This window comes from Portunus trituberculatus, chromosome 38 (genome assembly GCF_017591435.1).
Source record: "Portunus trituberculatus isolate SZX2019 chromosome 38, ASM1759143v1, whole genome shotgun sequence".
Lineage (NCBI taxonomy): Eukaryota > Metazoa > Arthropoda > Malacostraca > Decapoda > Portunidae > Portunus > Portunus trituberculatus.
This window is the reverse complement of record NC_059292.1, coordinates 19,411,787-19,428,509: the sequence shown is the minus strand read 5'-3', so window position 1 is coordinate 19,428,509 and position 16,723 is coordinate 19,411,787. Positions and strand designations below refer to the sequence as shown.

General features: G+C 40.5%; 1 protein-coding gene and 1 non-coding gene across 2 annotated transcripts in view; both read right to left on the bottom strand.

The window, feature by feature from the left end:
* The window catches only part of LOC123514889, a 564,015-nt gene that overhangs the window by 19,734 nt on the left and 527,558 nt on the right, over positions 1 to 16,723 (bottom strand). The window contains exon 42 of the mRNA XM_045273148.1: positions 5,552 to 5,687. Within this exon, the coding sequence (XP_045129083.1) occupies positions 5,552 to 5,687 (136 nt within the window). The remainder of the gene's footprint in view (positions 1 to 5,551; positions 5,688 to 16,723) is intronic.
* Positions 7,656 to 7,729, bottom strand: Trnav-uac. The gene has a single exon. It is a non-coding gene; the product is annotated as a tRNA-Val (tRNA).

Sequence of the window (16,723 nt, the reverse complement as noted above, 5' to 3'; positions counted from 1 at the left end):
CCTCGCACCACCGCAGAATGTCCGCCAGACCCGACAGAGTCTTGGACCAAGTGCCCCCCTAAATTCTGTAAATAGGCCACCACTGCCGAATTGTCTGACATGAGAGACACCACTGTTCTTGGCAATTCCTGCTGAAAGGACTGCAGAGCCTGGAAAACAGCCATCATCTCCAGGTGGTTGATGTGAATCCTCTGCTCCAGTGGAGACCACATCCCTGAGACGAGAAAGTCTCCCCGACAAGCACCCCAACTGTGAAGAGATGCATCGGAAAACAGAAACTGTTCTGAAGGAGCCATCACAAAGGGAGCTCTCCTGAGCTGGGAAGACGGAACCTGCCACCAGAGTGAGTCCGATGCTGGCTTTCAGTGTTTCTACAGGCACCATTGAAGGGACCAAGAGTGTACATGGCTGCCCAGGACCAGCCTCTCCAGGGAAGCCAGATGACCCAGAAGTGACCTCCATAGAGACACCGTAGCAGCTTTTTCATCTAGAAAACTTTATGCCATCACCAGAAACCGGCTGACCATTCCTGGTGACGGAAAAACCAGAGCCCTCACTGAGTCCAGCACCATACCCAGGTACTGCTTCCTTTGGCTGGGTAGCAGATCTGATTTGGGCAGATTGATCTGAATACCCAGCTGAGCACACAGCCACAAAACAGCCTGGATGGCACTTATGCACCTCTGGAGAGTAGTCCCTGTGACTAATCAATTGTCCAAGTAATGGCGCAGGGAGATATTGTGTCGGTGAGCCCATGAAGACACTGGTGCCATCACCTTGGTAAAGACCTGTCGGGTGGTGGCGAGGCCAAAACAAAGAACTCTGAACTGAAAAACCTTGCCTTACCAAATGAACTGCAGGTACTTGCAAGAATGCGAATGGATAGGAACTTGGAAATATGCATCTCTCAGATCCAGAGACGCCATACCCCCACATTCATGGTCTTCAAAACTGATGCCACTCTCCATCTGGAAGAGCTTGACCACTAAAAACTTGCTCAGAGCTGAGAGGTCAAACACAGGTCTTTAACCCCCTGTTACCTTGGGAACAAGGAACAGAAAGGCATAAAAACCTTATAGCTTGCCCACCATAAGCTTTATGGCCTCTTTGGCCAACATATCCTGCACCACTAAGTCCAAGGTCGCATGACAATTGCACCTCTGCATAACTCACAAACTCTATGGGTCTGGCAGACAAAGGAGGGGGATGCAGAAAGGGAAGGACATACCCATAAGGCACAGTCTTTACTACCTACTCACCTGCCCAAGCCTCCATCCACTCCAGTGCCACTACAGGCAAGTGCCCACAGGCACAGGAGAGCAAACTACTTCCCTAGAGATCTAGCCCAGCCATGGGATCCTCCAATGTGAAAACCCATCCCAAAAGGATACCCCTGTAGTGGAGGGCCTGGGGACAGGAGCCGATGAAGAGGCACTAAGAAACGCACCCCTCCTCGTCTGTCCTTTTATCTTGCTTCCCTGGGGCGCAGAGGATGAACCCCGAAAAGAAAAGGCTAACCTCCGCACCACAGAAGACAGTGAATGTTGCTGAGAAGCCAAGTGCTCATTGTCCTGCATCTGACCATCACAGCTGGGTCAAATAGCACGTCAGAAAAGGGAGAAGAAAGAAGCTGGTGCTTCTCTCTTTCAGAAAAGGTATGAGGCAACGAATCCACTACAGCCTGCCTCCGTAACATAAGGAGTCTACAACGTAGCTCCTCTGCAGGACAAAGAATGTCCTTATTAGCCTTGGCCAGTACTGACAAAAATTCCAAAACATCCTGCTCTGTGCTAGAAGCAGCACCAGCCCATGTAGCCAAAACCTGGTCTGTCCCAGAGGCAATATCAGCCATGGAGCCACACACTTTCTCCATTTGTGCAAACAGATGGGAGGAGAAAGACACTGCTGGGTTGCCCACTGGCCATAAACTCCTCATTAACTGAAGGAGCCAGTGAGGCTCTCTCAGGCAGATAAAAAGACCTGGCCTGGCCATACCAGTCTCTAGAGAACTGAAAATTAGCTGAGCAAGGCTTAGGCTCCTTCAGGGACCTGCATTGGGCTTCCTCATGGACAGCTTGGGCCATAAGCAACCATAGGAGAGTAAGTGAGAGATGGAGGGACAAAACTGAGCCCTGTGGTCTTTCAACAACTGTAAGCTGGGATGAGGAAGGAGCCTCAGAAGGCAAATGCAGATAGGTTCTCACTTGGCCTATGAGGTGCAAAAAAAGGGGAAACACCTTCTTGATTGGGAGGCACTCCTCATCATCTCACAAGACCTGGCTGTGGAAAGAGGGTGGCCAACTGGCATGGGAGGGGAAAGACCTTGACCCACCACACTGCCACCTGGCACAGAAGCTGCTTGGCCAGCCTCAACAGAAGCCTCTTGAAAAAGTGGAAGGCTGCCCCGCACAGGGTCACCAGGGTCCACATAGCCCAAACTACTGCGAGGAAGGGGATGGCCACCAGGCATGGAAGCTGCGGGGCGCACACCCACCTCCTACACAAGGCACATAAGTCTGGTTGCCTGGCATGGTAGCCTTGTGGCTGACACCAACACTCATATTCTGGATAGGGAGAAGGCCACCAGACATTTTAGCAGCATGGCTGTGGCCAAACTCCATCCCTAAAGAAAGTGGAATAGTCTCACCTACACCTAATCCACATGAGGGGGTGATAAGCTGGCCGCCAGGCATCAGAGCCGTATGGCAGACACCAACCTCAACATCCTGGAAAGGAGTCTGGCTGCTAGGCATGGGAGCTTAATGGCAGATGCCGACCTCCGTTTCCTGGGTAGTGGGGTGGCTGCCGGGCATGGTAGACCAATGGCTGTCGCCAATCTCACCCCCGTAAACAGTGCAAAAAAGTACCAAGGGCACTGTGCACTGCCTTACCTGTCCAAGGAACCGAGGCATGGCAGCCACCTGATGTTGTTGGGCTCACAGCTGACGTCAGTACCATCTCAACCTCGGGACCAGCAGCACCACCTGGTTGAGCTTCCCCTGGCCTCTGCATATCCCTGGCTGGGAATTGTTTACCTGTGAAGCTGGAGAGTGGAAACCAGAGAAGGGAGAACCCTTGGAAGAGGAGAGAATGAGGGAAAGCCTACCCAACACCTCCTCCATCCTACACATGCGTTTATGCAGCTGCTGTGACGAAGGGGAAGACTTATGCTTACCGGAAGAAGAAGAAGCCTTCCTCCTCTAAGTACGATCTTTAATACTTTCCAAAAGATGTAGAAACTTGTCATGGGACAAGGCCTTGCAGCAATCACAATGTGAAGCGAGAACGAGAACACTTCACACACTTATGTGGCATACTAACAGACTTACATACTCTCTGTAGAAGATAGACAAAACCAGGGAGTGATGAAAGGCAAACCCAACCACTGCTAAAAAGAAAAAAACAACAAGCCAGTGAAAGAGATGAGCCAAAGACTACGTGTAAGCCCTGTGACAGCGAAGAGGCGAAAGAAGGAATTGGCTTGACGGGTGATACCTGGGAGTAGAAAATGGGCTAGGTGTTTTCTCAAAAAATCAAGAAAGGGCACCACAAGTACTTCTTTCGTTTCTTTTTTCGAGCTGTTAGACATGGTGTAAGTTTGCTGAGGAAATGGGGGGGGAGGGAGTTTAAACAATACAGTGGAGACTCAATACTAAATAGTCTAAGTAGTTGAATTTTTCAATACTCAAACACAATAGTTCGATTTAATACTAGAAAAAATACCTGATAGTCGACCACCCACACACGTAGTTGTAAAGAAAGGCTCCCTAGCCTCTCCCTCTTCTCCTTCCACCAGTTGTGCTGCCATGGTCATCAGAATAACATTCTTGTGCATTCTGACTGTAGTTTTTAATTTATAAACTTACATTAATACCAAAGGCTTACTAGTGGGGAAAATATCTGTTAGTCAAATTGTCGCACATTTGACCATATACAAAGCTATGTCCTCTCCCTTCTTGCAACCGTCACTGTCTCGTTCTAATACCGTATTACTGGTATCACCAATAATACTGGTAATTCGGTATACCGGATGCCGCTGCACATCTCTAGTCCTGCCGCAGTCTTGAGAAAAACATTCTTCTGCGTTCTGTCGGTAGTTTTTCATTTAGAAACTTATGATGGCCCCAAAGAGGCTTATTAGTGGTGAAAATAAGGAATCTGGTGAGAGTGGAAGTGTTAGTGAGTCACATCCCTCAACTAGTGGATTCACAAGAATAGCACCAAAAAGAGAAGTTACAAAGACGTTTTCATGGATGGTGACTAGTCCTCCGATGACCTCCCTCCTCCTCCACACCCTTCTTCCCTCCTCTTTTATGTTATCGATCACCAACTTTCACTTACGGTATGTACAAATAGAATTAAAAATAAAAAGTATATTAAAATTCTTATAAACTTGAGGTTTTGCTAAAAATTTGAATGAGTTACATATTGATATTATACGATAATCAAACTTTTTGATACTCAAACAGCCATTTAGAATGAATTAAGTTTGCGTATTGAGTCTCCACTGTAATTAATAATCATGGGTAGTAGTATGTGTAATAACAAACACAAATTTGTATAGAAATTGTAAAAAATTATATCAAAGGGTAATTAAAGTTAATCTAGAGTAAACTATTCTAATTTTTTTTATGCAAATCAATAAATGTGACAAGATAACGGAATGCCTAAAGGTTTTGTTTCTGACATGATGAGAAGGCAGCAAGTTTACCTGCCTTGATAGCAGTCGCCATGTAATTGTTAGCATCACGACAGTCCTATTAAGATATTCCAGCCTCTCTATTAGTTGACTAGTTAGATTCACTAAGTTATGAATTTAGAAGCTTGAAACCATTGGAAATTTACAAGAAAGCTGTTTAGCTATGAAACATGATCAGCTACTTGCAGTGGAACATTAGTGATTTCAACTCACCACCCTGCCATCACCCAACTTCTAGCCACATATTCCACAGCTAAGTTATTATATGTTTTTAATCATATCTAGTAATACTTTCAGTGATTATAACAGGATAAGAACATAAGAAAATGAGGGATGGTTCAAGAGGCTATCAGGCTTACACATGACAATTCCTGTATGAACATACCTACCTAATTCTATCTATCATCCCCACACATAAATTTGTCAAATGTTCTTTTAAAGCCCCCTATTGACTTAGCACTAACAATGTGATTACAGAGACTGTTTTATTCCTTAACCTCACTATTAGAGAACCAATTCCTTTTCATTTTTTTCTTATATCTATATTTCTCAAGCTTGAACCAATTATTTCTGATTTTATTCTTGCTACTGATCCTATGAAATTTGCTGATGTCCCTTTTGTTATAACCATGATACCACTTAAATTAGGTATCTGGAGGGAAACAATGGGGTGAATGATAAATTCAAATTATTCCTACATCCATTTTGTTGTTTTTCATAGACTATAGGTGGTGATAAGTCATTTATTACTGGTAAATCAGTGGTGAACTTGTATATTCTGAACACTATTGATTGCATATATACCTGTATATATCCTCACACTATAGATTTTTTTTTAGATAGAATACTTACTTTTCTCATTTTGTAATTGTTCCAGTTCTTTAACTGTGTATTCTGATGCTGCTTGAAGTTCCTCTAATTTTCGTTGATGTTTCTGTTCTGCGCGTTTCTTCTCTGCTTCATATCTGCGTTTTTCATTTTCCTGGAACTGTTGGTAAATGAATTAATAAAAGAATAACTACCTAACTACTTATATATGTATATATATATATATATATATATATATATATATATATATATATATATATATATATATATATATATATATATATATATATATATATATATATATATATATATATATATATATATATATATATATATATATATATATATATATATATATATATATATATATATATATATATATATATATATATATATATATATATATATATATATATATATATATATATATATATATATATATATATATATATATATATATATATATATATATATATATATATATATATATATATATATATATATATATATATATATATATATATATATATATATATATATATATATATATATATATATATATATATATATATATATATATATATATATATATATATATATATATATATATATATATATATATAGGCAACCTGGTTAATGAAGGGGTTACGTTCTTAAAAACCCTTCATTAAGCGAACCAATTATAACAAGTTTGACCCCTAACTGAACTTCCGTTAAGAGTAAACAAAGCAAGAGTGCATCACAGTACAGTAAAAAGTTTAAAGAAAGTAAAAATTATGAAGTTAAACATTTAAGCAGTTTAATTTAAGACTAAGTCATTATAATGTACACTAAAGTATGTATGTAAGTAACTTTATAATGTTGATGATCTTAAATTTATGAAAGGAGGGAGAGTGGAGCAGGAAATACGATAGCTGGCAACTTGTGGAATGTAAACAAAGGGTGCATCATTGTACTGCATACAAAACTTGTGTACCACATTTCCACAAGGCTTCCCATTTTATCCATTGTAGTCACGAGTTCAGGTAGTTCTTTTTAGCTTGCAAAGAAGGTATGATCTCACCAGCCTTTTTAATAGAGTCTGCTGACTTGAAAATGGTAGACAGTAGATGGGAGTCAAGCCATGGTGGGAAGCAATGCTATTAGTTTTCTCGCCTCTCGTGTCTGTGAATAATATCCAGCTACACTTTGAGAGTAAGAGACTTCCTTGTCTTCTTAGCAATGCTAGGCGACATTGCAGGGCGTTTTGGTGGCATGTAGAGCGAGGGAAGACGAGCTGCTGCTGACGCTGTTATTGTTTTGAAATAAGGGAGTGAGTGGTGCTGCTTTTGTCCACGAGAGGCGCTGGTGTATTCAAAAGCCTGTCAGCTTGCATGATACGGCAGGGCTTTCAAACTTGGAAAAAATTACCTGGATAAAACTATGTTAAAGTGAGTTTGGTGTTTGTTAAACGAGTAGATGGTAGTTAAAGGAAATTTTCGTTGTAGCGAAATTTCTTTGTGATATATAATATATATATATATATATATATATATATATATATATATATATATATATATATATATATATATATATATATATATATATATATATATATATATATATATATATATATATATATATATATATATATAGTAAGTGCTGCATCACTCAAACAAATTGGGGGGAAAGGCCAAATCAAGTTAATTGAAAATTAAGTTACCTGAGGGATTCTTTTTCCACATTTTTCATGTGTATTATTATTAACAGTTGATATGATCACTGTAATGTATTATGTGAACAGGTACTATATACAGAGATTTCTGGATTTATGCGCGGGATATGCTCCTGAAGGGATCGCATAATGTGAAAATTGCATAAAGTGAACATTATTACTGAACAAAACTTTACACTGTTCAAGGTTCTACTGTGTGTTTCACTGTTTGATCTGCTGCAGTCTCTGACGAGACAGCCAGACGTTACCCTACGGAAAGAGTTCAGAGCTCATTATTTCCGATCTTTGGATAGGCCTGAGACCAGGGACACATCACACACCGGGACAACATGGTCACAACTCCTCGATTTACATCCCGTACCTACTCACTGCTAGGTGAACAGGGCTACGTAAAGGAGACACACCCAAATATCTCCACCCGGCCGGGGAATCGAACCCCGGTCCTCTGGCTTGTAAAGCCAGCGCTCTAACCACTGAGCTACCGGGCGTGTGTGTGTGTGTGTGTGTGTGTGTGTGTGTGTGTGTGTGTGTGTGTGTGTGTGTTTACCTAATTGTATTTACCTAATTGTAACATACGGGAAAAGAGCTATGCTCGTGTTGTCCCGTCTCCATATCTATTAATGTCCAGCTTTTTCTTAAAATCATGAATATTCCTTGCGTTGACCACTTCCACGTCTAAACTATTCCATGCTTCCACCCTTCTATGAGGAAGCTATATTTTTCACATCTCTCCTATAAGTGGCCATTTTAGTTTTTCCCATGCCCTCTCGACATTCTTTCATTCCACATACACAGATCTTCCCTATCCATTTTTCCATGCCAATCATCACTCTGTATATTGCTATCAGGTCTCCCCTTTCTCTTCTGTTTTCCAGGGTCGGAAGTTGCATTCTTTTCAGTCTGTCTTCATAAGTCAAATCTCTTAAGTCAGGCACCATTTTGTTTGTACTTTCTCTAGTTTCCTTATGTGTTTCTTTAGCCCTCTGTACTTTCTCTAGTTTCCTTATGTGTTTCTTTAAGTTCCCCACTGTATTGTTGCATATTCAAGCCTCGGTCTTATCATTGCAGTAATTATTTTCTTCATCATTTCTTCATCTAAATATCTGAACGCCACTCTTATGTTCCTCAATAAGTTCAATACTTCTCCAATTATTTTGTTTATATGTCTCTCTGGCGATAGGTCATTGGTAATTGTCACCCCAAGGTCTTTTCTTCATGACTGGTTTTATGTCTTCATTTCCTATCTTGTACATACTCCTGATTCTTCTTTCCTCTTGCCAAACTCTATTTTCTTGCATTTTGTCGTGTTGAACTCCATTTGCCATGTACAGCTCCATTTCCATATTCTGTCCAAGTCTTCCTGGAGTAGTTCGCAATCTTTGTCACATCTCACTTTTCTTAACAATTTTGCATCGTCTGCAAATAGGCTCACATAACTGGACACCCCATCCACCATGTCATTTATGTAGACCGCGAACATTACTGGTGCCAACACTGATCCTGTGGAACTCCACTCTCCACCAATCCCCATTCTGATGGTCTGTCCTTAATTATTGTTCTCATTTCTCTTCCTACCAAAAGTCTTCCATCCATTTTAGTAAACTGCCATGCACTCCTCCTACCATTTCAAGTTTCCAGATCAGTCTCCGGTGTGGTACCTTATCAAAGGCCTTTTTTAAATCCAGATATATTCCATCAGCCCAACCATCTCTTTCCTGTATTACATCTATCACCCTCGAATAGTAACATATCAGGTTTGTCGTGCATGAACGCCCTTTTCTAAAACCAAATTGACACTCACAAAGTATGTCATTTTCTCCAAGAAGTCTGTCCATCTATTCTTCACCACCCTCTCACACATCTTAGCTACCACACTTGTAAGTGACACTGGTCTATAGTTCAATGGGTCTCTCTTGTTACCTGATTTATAGATTGGGACAATGTTAGCTCTTTTCAGTCTTGGGGCACTACACCTTCCCTTAATGAGGCATCAATTACTTCACAAACTTTTTCTGCCAGTTGCTCCTGCATTCTCTTAAAATCCATCCTGATACCCCATCAGGTCCCACAGCTTTTCTCACTTCTAAACTCCCCATCATATTCTTGATCTCCTCCACAGTTACTTGAAACTCCTTCATAATCCCTTTCTGTTCCATTACCAGTGGTTTGTCAAAAGCAGTCTCCTTTGTGAATACCTTCCAGCATCCATTCATAGAGCCTAGATCCTACTTGTTATTGGCTATGAATGATTCAACATCAACTATCGATCACGGCTCAAAAGGCATTGTTTACTCATGATCCCTTTGTAGTTTATGTAGGGTACATTACTTTAAGCTGTACTCTATTTTTGTAGTTATCGTGGACAAACTTCTGTCAGTCATGAGCGGGTCCAGTGAAATGGTAACCTTCTTTCCCCGGATTTCGCTCCTACAGAACAGCTTCTTCAGATTGAGGCTCCCGAATCTCCGCATTCTCAATCGCCGCCATCCTGCATGACTCGTTTCCAGTTCACCGTCGACCCCTGAGAAAAGCTCACCTTAGTCTGAGCGATGTGGACGTTTCCCTTGGTACTACCTTGCTAGCCCTACCACCGTCGCGACATAGTGATAAAGCTCACGCATTTCATAGATACTTCGGGTTAACTCATAGGGTGCGATCTTCTAGAAAAACTAATAGAGTGTCGGTCTTTTGGCTGTGTGCCTGTCCTTTTTAAAAACAAATCCTTTAACACCTACATTGTTTCCTGTCACAAACTGTTTACCTAAATCACAACTTTACTCCTTAGCAGTTTTGCTTTTTCTTGTAAGCTAAGCCCCTAGTTACGGGATAGCGTGGTGTATCCCTGGTAATCGATTCCGCCATATGGCTGGTCCATGTCCAGTCCTTGTCATGCGTCAGAATGTCCGCTCGCATTTTAGCCTTCCTGACATGGCACCTCTTGGTGAGCTACTCATATGATGAATGCATGCTCCGAGAAAGTTGCGTTGCGAATACGAAGCCGCATCTCCTATATTCAAATTACCATAGCCTATTTCCCACTAAGTAGCACTGGAAAAGACATTTTTCCTGGGGAAATGTAGCTCTTATTCACCACCTCCTTCACTGGGAGCTGTTCCCGTTGGATTCGGAGTGGAAACTTTTTTTACTCTATGCTTTAACCCATCACTAATCAACTCTGAGTGTGATACATAGAAAAACGTATGAGTCTAACATGGGTTCCACCTAACGTTCGCGACCATATCTAGTTAGCCTAGAAAAAGTAGGTTTGCCTCCGAGTAGTTAGTTGAAACTTCAGCCTGCCTCTTTTGCGGCCTTTTGGCTCCCTGTATAGAAATAACACCGATCTGTCTGTCTCAGAGCGTCTGCTAAATCACATGGGACTAAAATGTTCGTTCTGCCTTTATTTTTTTAGATTCCACCGCTTTATGTCCCGTAATCGCCATATTCTTGACCAGAATGTTAGTAACATCCACGAAGTATGTTGCCCTTATGTGTCACATCAACTCTTTCCCTGCCCAGTATTACTAGTGATACTTTTCGACGATCTCCACGGAGGGACAGGCTTCTCTGACATTTTTACCAGACCAGGTGGCTTACTCGGGATATGAAGTGATCCTGGGTCACTTAGCTACCACACCGTCCCCTTTAGTTGTTTTCTCCTCATATAGGATCCTCTTGATTGTTTTCTGGCTGTTCTGTAATCAATCCTTCTGAGGAACTTTATTCTTGTCGGATGGAGACATCCATTTTTTTTGTATGTCATTCTACCTCCAGAAATGTAGCCTATACTGCCACCATGTGCAATGTGTACTTCTTTTAGCTGTTGTCCTTTTCACCCCGACTCTATACTCTCTGATAATCTTCGGTCTTTGTTGTTGGCGGCTTTATATCGCATATTCCAGAAAAACCTTCTCTGGGTCTTATTACCAGTCTACAGTACACTCATTAGTATCCTCCTAAGGAAACTTTTTCATGAGGCATTTGCTTCTTTGTGCAGCTACCAATCGAGGGCTTTGAACTCCCAAGGGAATCGGCTGTCAAAATCGGAATATTCCTCAGAATAGGTGTACTTTCATCAGGAGGAGGCAGGTTCGGCATGCAATCTGGAAGTCTTTTTCTCTGCAATTTACTGCAATGTTCATAACATTCACCACCCTCTATCGAGGTCACAAGGTTGGCATACCCGGCCGCATTCCCAGAGTTTCAGAGGTACCATCACATTCTTAAAAAGCCTGGTTGACTCACAGGTGCGAGGGATTTTTCCTATGAAGTGAAGTAACTCCTAGATTTTCTTTTTACTTGCTTCTCCTTCCCGAAGTGAATCATTTTAAGAGACTTTTCCGAGGATCTCTACCATCTTATAGGTGTGTAATCCTTCGGCAATTCTATAAGTCCGTCGAGTATGTTTAAGAAAAGGTTGGCCCTTCTTTCACTCTTTCTGGGCGTGGCATTTCATAATGTACCTGATACAAGGATCGCCGCTTTTTTTGTCATCAGTGGCATTTATACGTGATTTTCTTCAAATTGTTTCCACCCTGCGTCACTTAGTTTCTGTCACCTTATACTTAAACTACAGTGTCAGTTCTTATTTCCTTTACAAGTTGTATCTTCTCCCAGTTTCACAGTTCACATTAATCCGTTCCACTATTTTTGCATTTTGGTTTTATAAGATACCCTCCCGGTTTCTGTCTACTCATGAAGGCCGCGGGTGGAGGTTCTTATCCCATCCCGGGTAGACCGGTATCAGTAACAGTGGAGACACTCCTTGTCTTTTCAGCTATGTCCGGATTCGGTTCTTTACTTAGATCCTGTCATGTGTTTAAGCACCGGGGATGTATTGTCTACGCCTTTATTACCATTCTGCACCATAAGGACAAAGCTGCTCCATTTCAAACTAGTTTACGGTGAGTCCGTAGACCAGGTGTCTCTAATATGTATAACATGGTGCCTTTTTCCCGTCTTCAATATCCTGCACAGCTTTTATGAGCCACGTACCTATAAACGTGCTCCACCAGTCATAGGAATCCCTGGACTGGAGATTCAATGTGAATGTCCTTGATTATGCACTCAAGAGGCCGAGTAAATAGTCTTACCCCATCACCTTAGGATCGTGTAGTGCGCCTAAACTCAGACATGATCATACCAATGTTCACAGGGCATGTTTCATATGCCGGGATGGCAATTGGGACAATGTGTGTGTCCATTGCACAACTTTGTGTGTGTGTGTGTGTGTGTGTGTGTATTTACCTAATTGTATTTACCTAATTGTAACATACGGGAAAAGAGCTATGCTCGTGTTGTCCCGTCTCCATATCTATTAATGTCCAGCTTTTCTTAAAATCATGAATATTCCTTGCGTTGACCACTTCCACGTCTAAACTATTCCATGCTTCCACCCTTCTATGAGGAAGCTATATTTTTCACATCTCTCCTATAAGTGGCCATTTTAGTTTTTCCCATGCCCTCTCGACATTCTTTCATTCCACATACACAGATCTTCCCTATCCATTTTTCCATGCCAATCATCACTCTGTATATTGCTATCAGGTCTCCCCTTTCTCTTCTGTTTTCCAGGGTTGGAAGTTGCATTCTTTTCAGTCTGTCTTCATAAGTCAAATCTCTTAAGTCAGGCACCATTTTGTTGCAGCCCTCTGTACTTTCTCTAGTTTCCTTATGTGTTTCTTTAAGTTCGGAGCCCACTGTATTGTTGCATATTCAAGCCTCGGTCTTATCATTGCAGTAATTATTTTCTTCATCATTTCTTCATCTAAATATCTGACGCCACTCTTATGTTCCTCAATAAGTTCAATACTTCTCCAATTATTTTGTTTATATGTCTCTCTGGCGATAGGTCATTGGTAATTGTCACCCCAAGGTCTTTTCTTCATGACTGGTTTTATGTCTTCATTTCCTATCTTGTACATACTCCTGATTCTTCTTTCACTCTTGCCAAACTCTATTTTCTTGCATTTTGTCGTGTTGAACTCCATTTGCCATGTACAGCTCCATTTCCATATTCTGTCCAAGTCTTCCTGGAGTAGTTCGCAATCTTTGTCACATCTCACTTTTCTTAACAATTTTGCATCGTCTGCAAATAGGCTCACATAACTGGACACCCCATCCACCATGTCATTTATGTAGACCGCGAACATTACTGGTGCCAACACTCTCCACCAAGCCCCATTCTGATGGTCTGTCCTTAATTATTGTTCTCATTTCTCTTCCTACCAAAAGTCTTCCATCCATTTTAGTAAACTGCCATGCACTCCTCCTACCATTTCAAGTTTCCAGATCAGTCTCTGGTGTGGTACCTTATCAAAGGCCTTTTTAAATCCAGATATATTCCATCAGCCCAACCATCTCTTTCCTGTATTACATCTATCACCCTCGAATAGTAACATATCAGGTTTGTCGTGCATGAACGCCCTTTTCTAAAACCAAATTGACACTCACAAAGTATGTCATTTTCTCCAAGAAGTCTGTCCATCTATTCTTCACCACCCTCTCACACATCTTAGCTACCACACTTGTAAGTGACACTGGTCTATAGTTCAATGGGTCTCTCTTGTTACCTGATTTATAGATTGGGACAATGTTAGCTCTTTTCAGTCTTGGGGCACTACACCTTCCCTTAATGAGGCATCAATTACTTCACAAACTTTTTCTGCCAGTTGCTCCTGCATTCTCTTAAAATCCATCCTGATACCCCATCAGGTCCCACAGCTTTTCTCACTTCTAAACTCCCCATCATATTCTTGATCTCCTCCACAGTTACTTGAAACTCCTTCATAATCCCTTTCTGTTCCATTACCAGTGGTTTGTCAAAAGCAGTCTCCTTTGTGAATACCTTCCGAAAGCATCCATTCATAGCCTCTGCCATTTCCTGGGATCTTCACTGCATACTCCATTTACTTCTAAACTTTCAATACTTTCTCTATTTTTGATGTTGTTGTTCACATGTCTGTAAAAAGCCTTGGTTGGTCTTTACATTTATCAATTATATCCTTTTCTTGTTTCTTTCTTTCTTCTCTTCTAATCAACACATATTCATTTCTTGCTCTTTTGTAACTTTCCACTGCTTAATCCGTCTTTTCCTTCTCCACCTCTTCCATGCATCCTCTTTTCTTGTTCTAGCCTTTTCACATCTATCGTTAAACCAGTCCTGCTTTCCAACTTCTCTATGTTGTCTTATTGGTACAAATTTTTCTCACCTTCTTTGTATATTTTTATAAATTCCTTCCACTTTTCATTTGCTCCTTAGCACTCTTGAATTTCATCAATTTGTCTCTTGAAAGAATTTCTTTAGGTTTCCAAAATCTGTCTTGGCATAATTCCATCTTCCACTTTATATTCTTCATTTCTTCTAGATTTCTCTTCATCTATCACCTTGAACTCCAAAACTGCATGATCACTCTTTGCTAAAGGGCACTCCACCCTCATCTCCTCAATGACCATTGGCTCTGTACTAAAGACCAAGTCCAGTCTTGACGATGCTCCCTCTCCTCCAAACCTAGTATCTTCTTTGACCCACTGAGTTAACACATTTTCCATTGCCAGTGTCAATAGTGTATTTCCCCATGTTGTCTCTGATCCTTCCATTGACCAGTCCTCCCAACACACCTCTTTACAATTAAAATCTCCCATCATTATAGTTCGTTCACAGCCACCCAACATTTCTTCCAGACATGTTCCTGTATCACTTATCATTTCTTCATATTCCTGTACTGACCATGCATTTGTCTTGGGTGGTACGTACACCACTATGTAGTGCCTCTTTTTCCTTCATTAGTTTCTGCTCTGATCTTTAGCACTTCTGCCTTTCCCATACCTTCTTTCACTTGATCCACCTTTATATCTTTTTAACCAGCAACATCACTCCTCCTCCCATCTTACCTACTCTATTTCTTTTCCAAACATTATATTTCCTTCTCCAACCATCATCAGGTCTTCTCCCTCTCTCAGTTTTGTTTCAGTAAGACCCACAATATCTGGGTTCTTGTCCCTCAAGTAATCGTTGAGTTCTAAAATCCCGATATCACTCCATTTATGTTGGAATACATTACATTCGCTCATATGTAAGTTTCTTTAGTCCTTTCTTGCTGTACTTTTCTGGGTTATGAACCACTTCCTCAGTCTCATATCCAAGATTAATATCATGTATTATCTTTAGTTAATAACAAATTACACTATTTCAGGACAAGTGTAATAATAGCTCAGAAAAGGTATATTGTGTAGATGATCTTCATGAACAAATCACCTGTGAATTAATTCACAAAGAAAATTCCACAACTTTCATTTACTACCATCTGTTTCTTTAATGAACACCAAAGTTTAACAAAGTTTTGTGTAATTTTTCCAATTTGAAAGCCCAGATATTTTTTTAACAGAGCTGAATTAATGTCAAGAAATGTGTAGAATAAGATCAAGATCAAGATAAATCTCATGGACAAGTTTAAACACCACTTGTCTTCCCTGTAATTTAAGAACAGAACATGTCTTTATTCAGAACAGAAAACTGTCTTTATAACTTGAAAACATCAATGTGGTTTCTCAAGGATCTACTTAGTGAAGCTGGATATTATTAACAGAGAGGCAAGAAAACTATAGCAATGCTGCCACCATCTTGCTCCATTTACTTTCTCTACTATATATATATATATATATATATATATATATATATATATATATAGAAGTAGTTACATGTCTCGAGTTAAATCAAATGATTGTCAGTCACTATAAGGCAATTTAAGATTAAAAAAATTGAAAATTTATAAATAAAGTGCATTTATTGTTATTGTTGGTGGTTGATACAGTCACGCTGAATACAATAACATGCCTCAGTTCCACCACATGATGGCATGTTATCCTAATTCTGCTTTATGACTCAAGTTCTTGTATCTTGCTCAATGGCACCAAGAAAACTTCTTAGTGACAGTGATGCTAAGAAAAAGGAAAACCATTATGCTACAAGAAAAAGAGGACATAATTAAAGACATGGGAAGGAAGGCAGCAGCTGTGTGTGAAGGAAAGAAGAAAATGGGAAGGTTACCATGACAGAGAGGTTGACCTTGAGGGCTCACACAATCACAAAAATAACAACTAGAGTTGTGGGCCACGACACTAGCTGACTTGCAGTCTGTGCCTGTCTGCTGATCCCTGTTTTATTGCATTTCCTGGTGAGCTTCTACTTCCAGATGCATGAGCTGTCCATGTGTTAGTACATTGATGATTGGCGGCCTCAGTATATCCAACCAGTCCTTGTTCGTGGCTAATCAACAACAAAAACAAGTTTGTGTTTCATATTCCTACATAGTTGTAAATAATATAACAATTGTATAACCTTTAACTTACCTGAATGACCATAAACAATGATTGGTTGAAAACTCGATAATATGCTTTGAAATGTAGGAAACTCGAGTTGTACAAAATCACTTATGTCACGTTTCAGGAGTAATCTGACATAAACCGAGATTACATTGTAT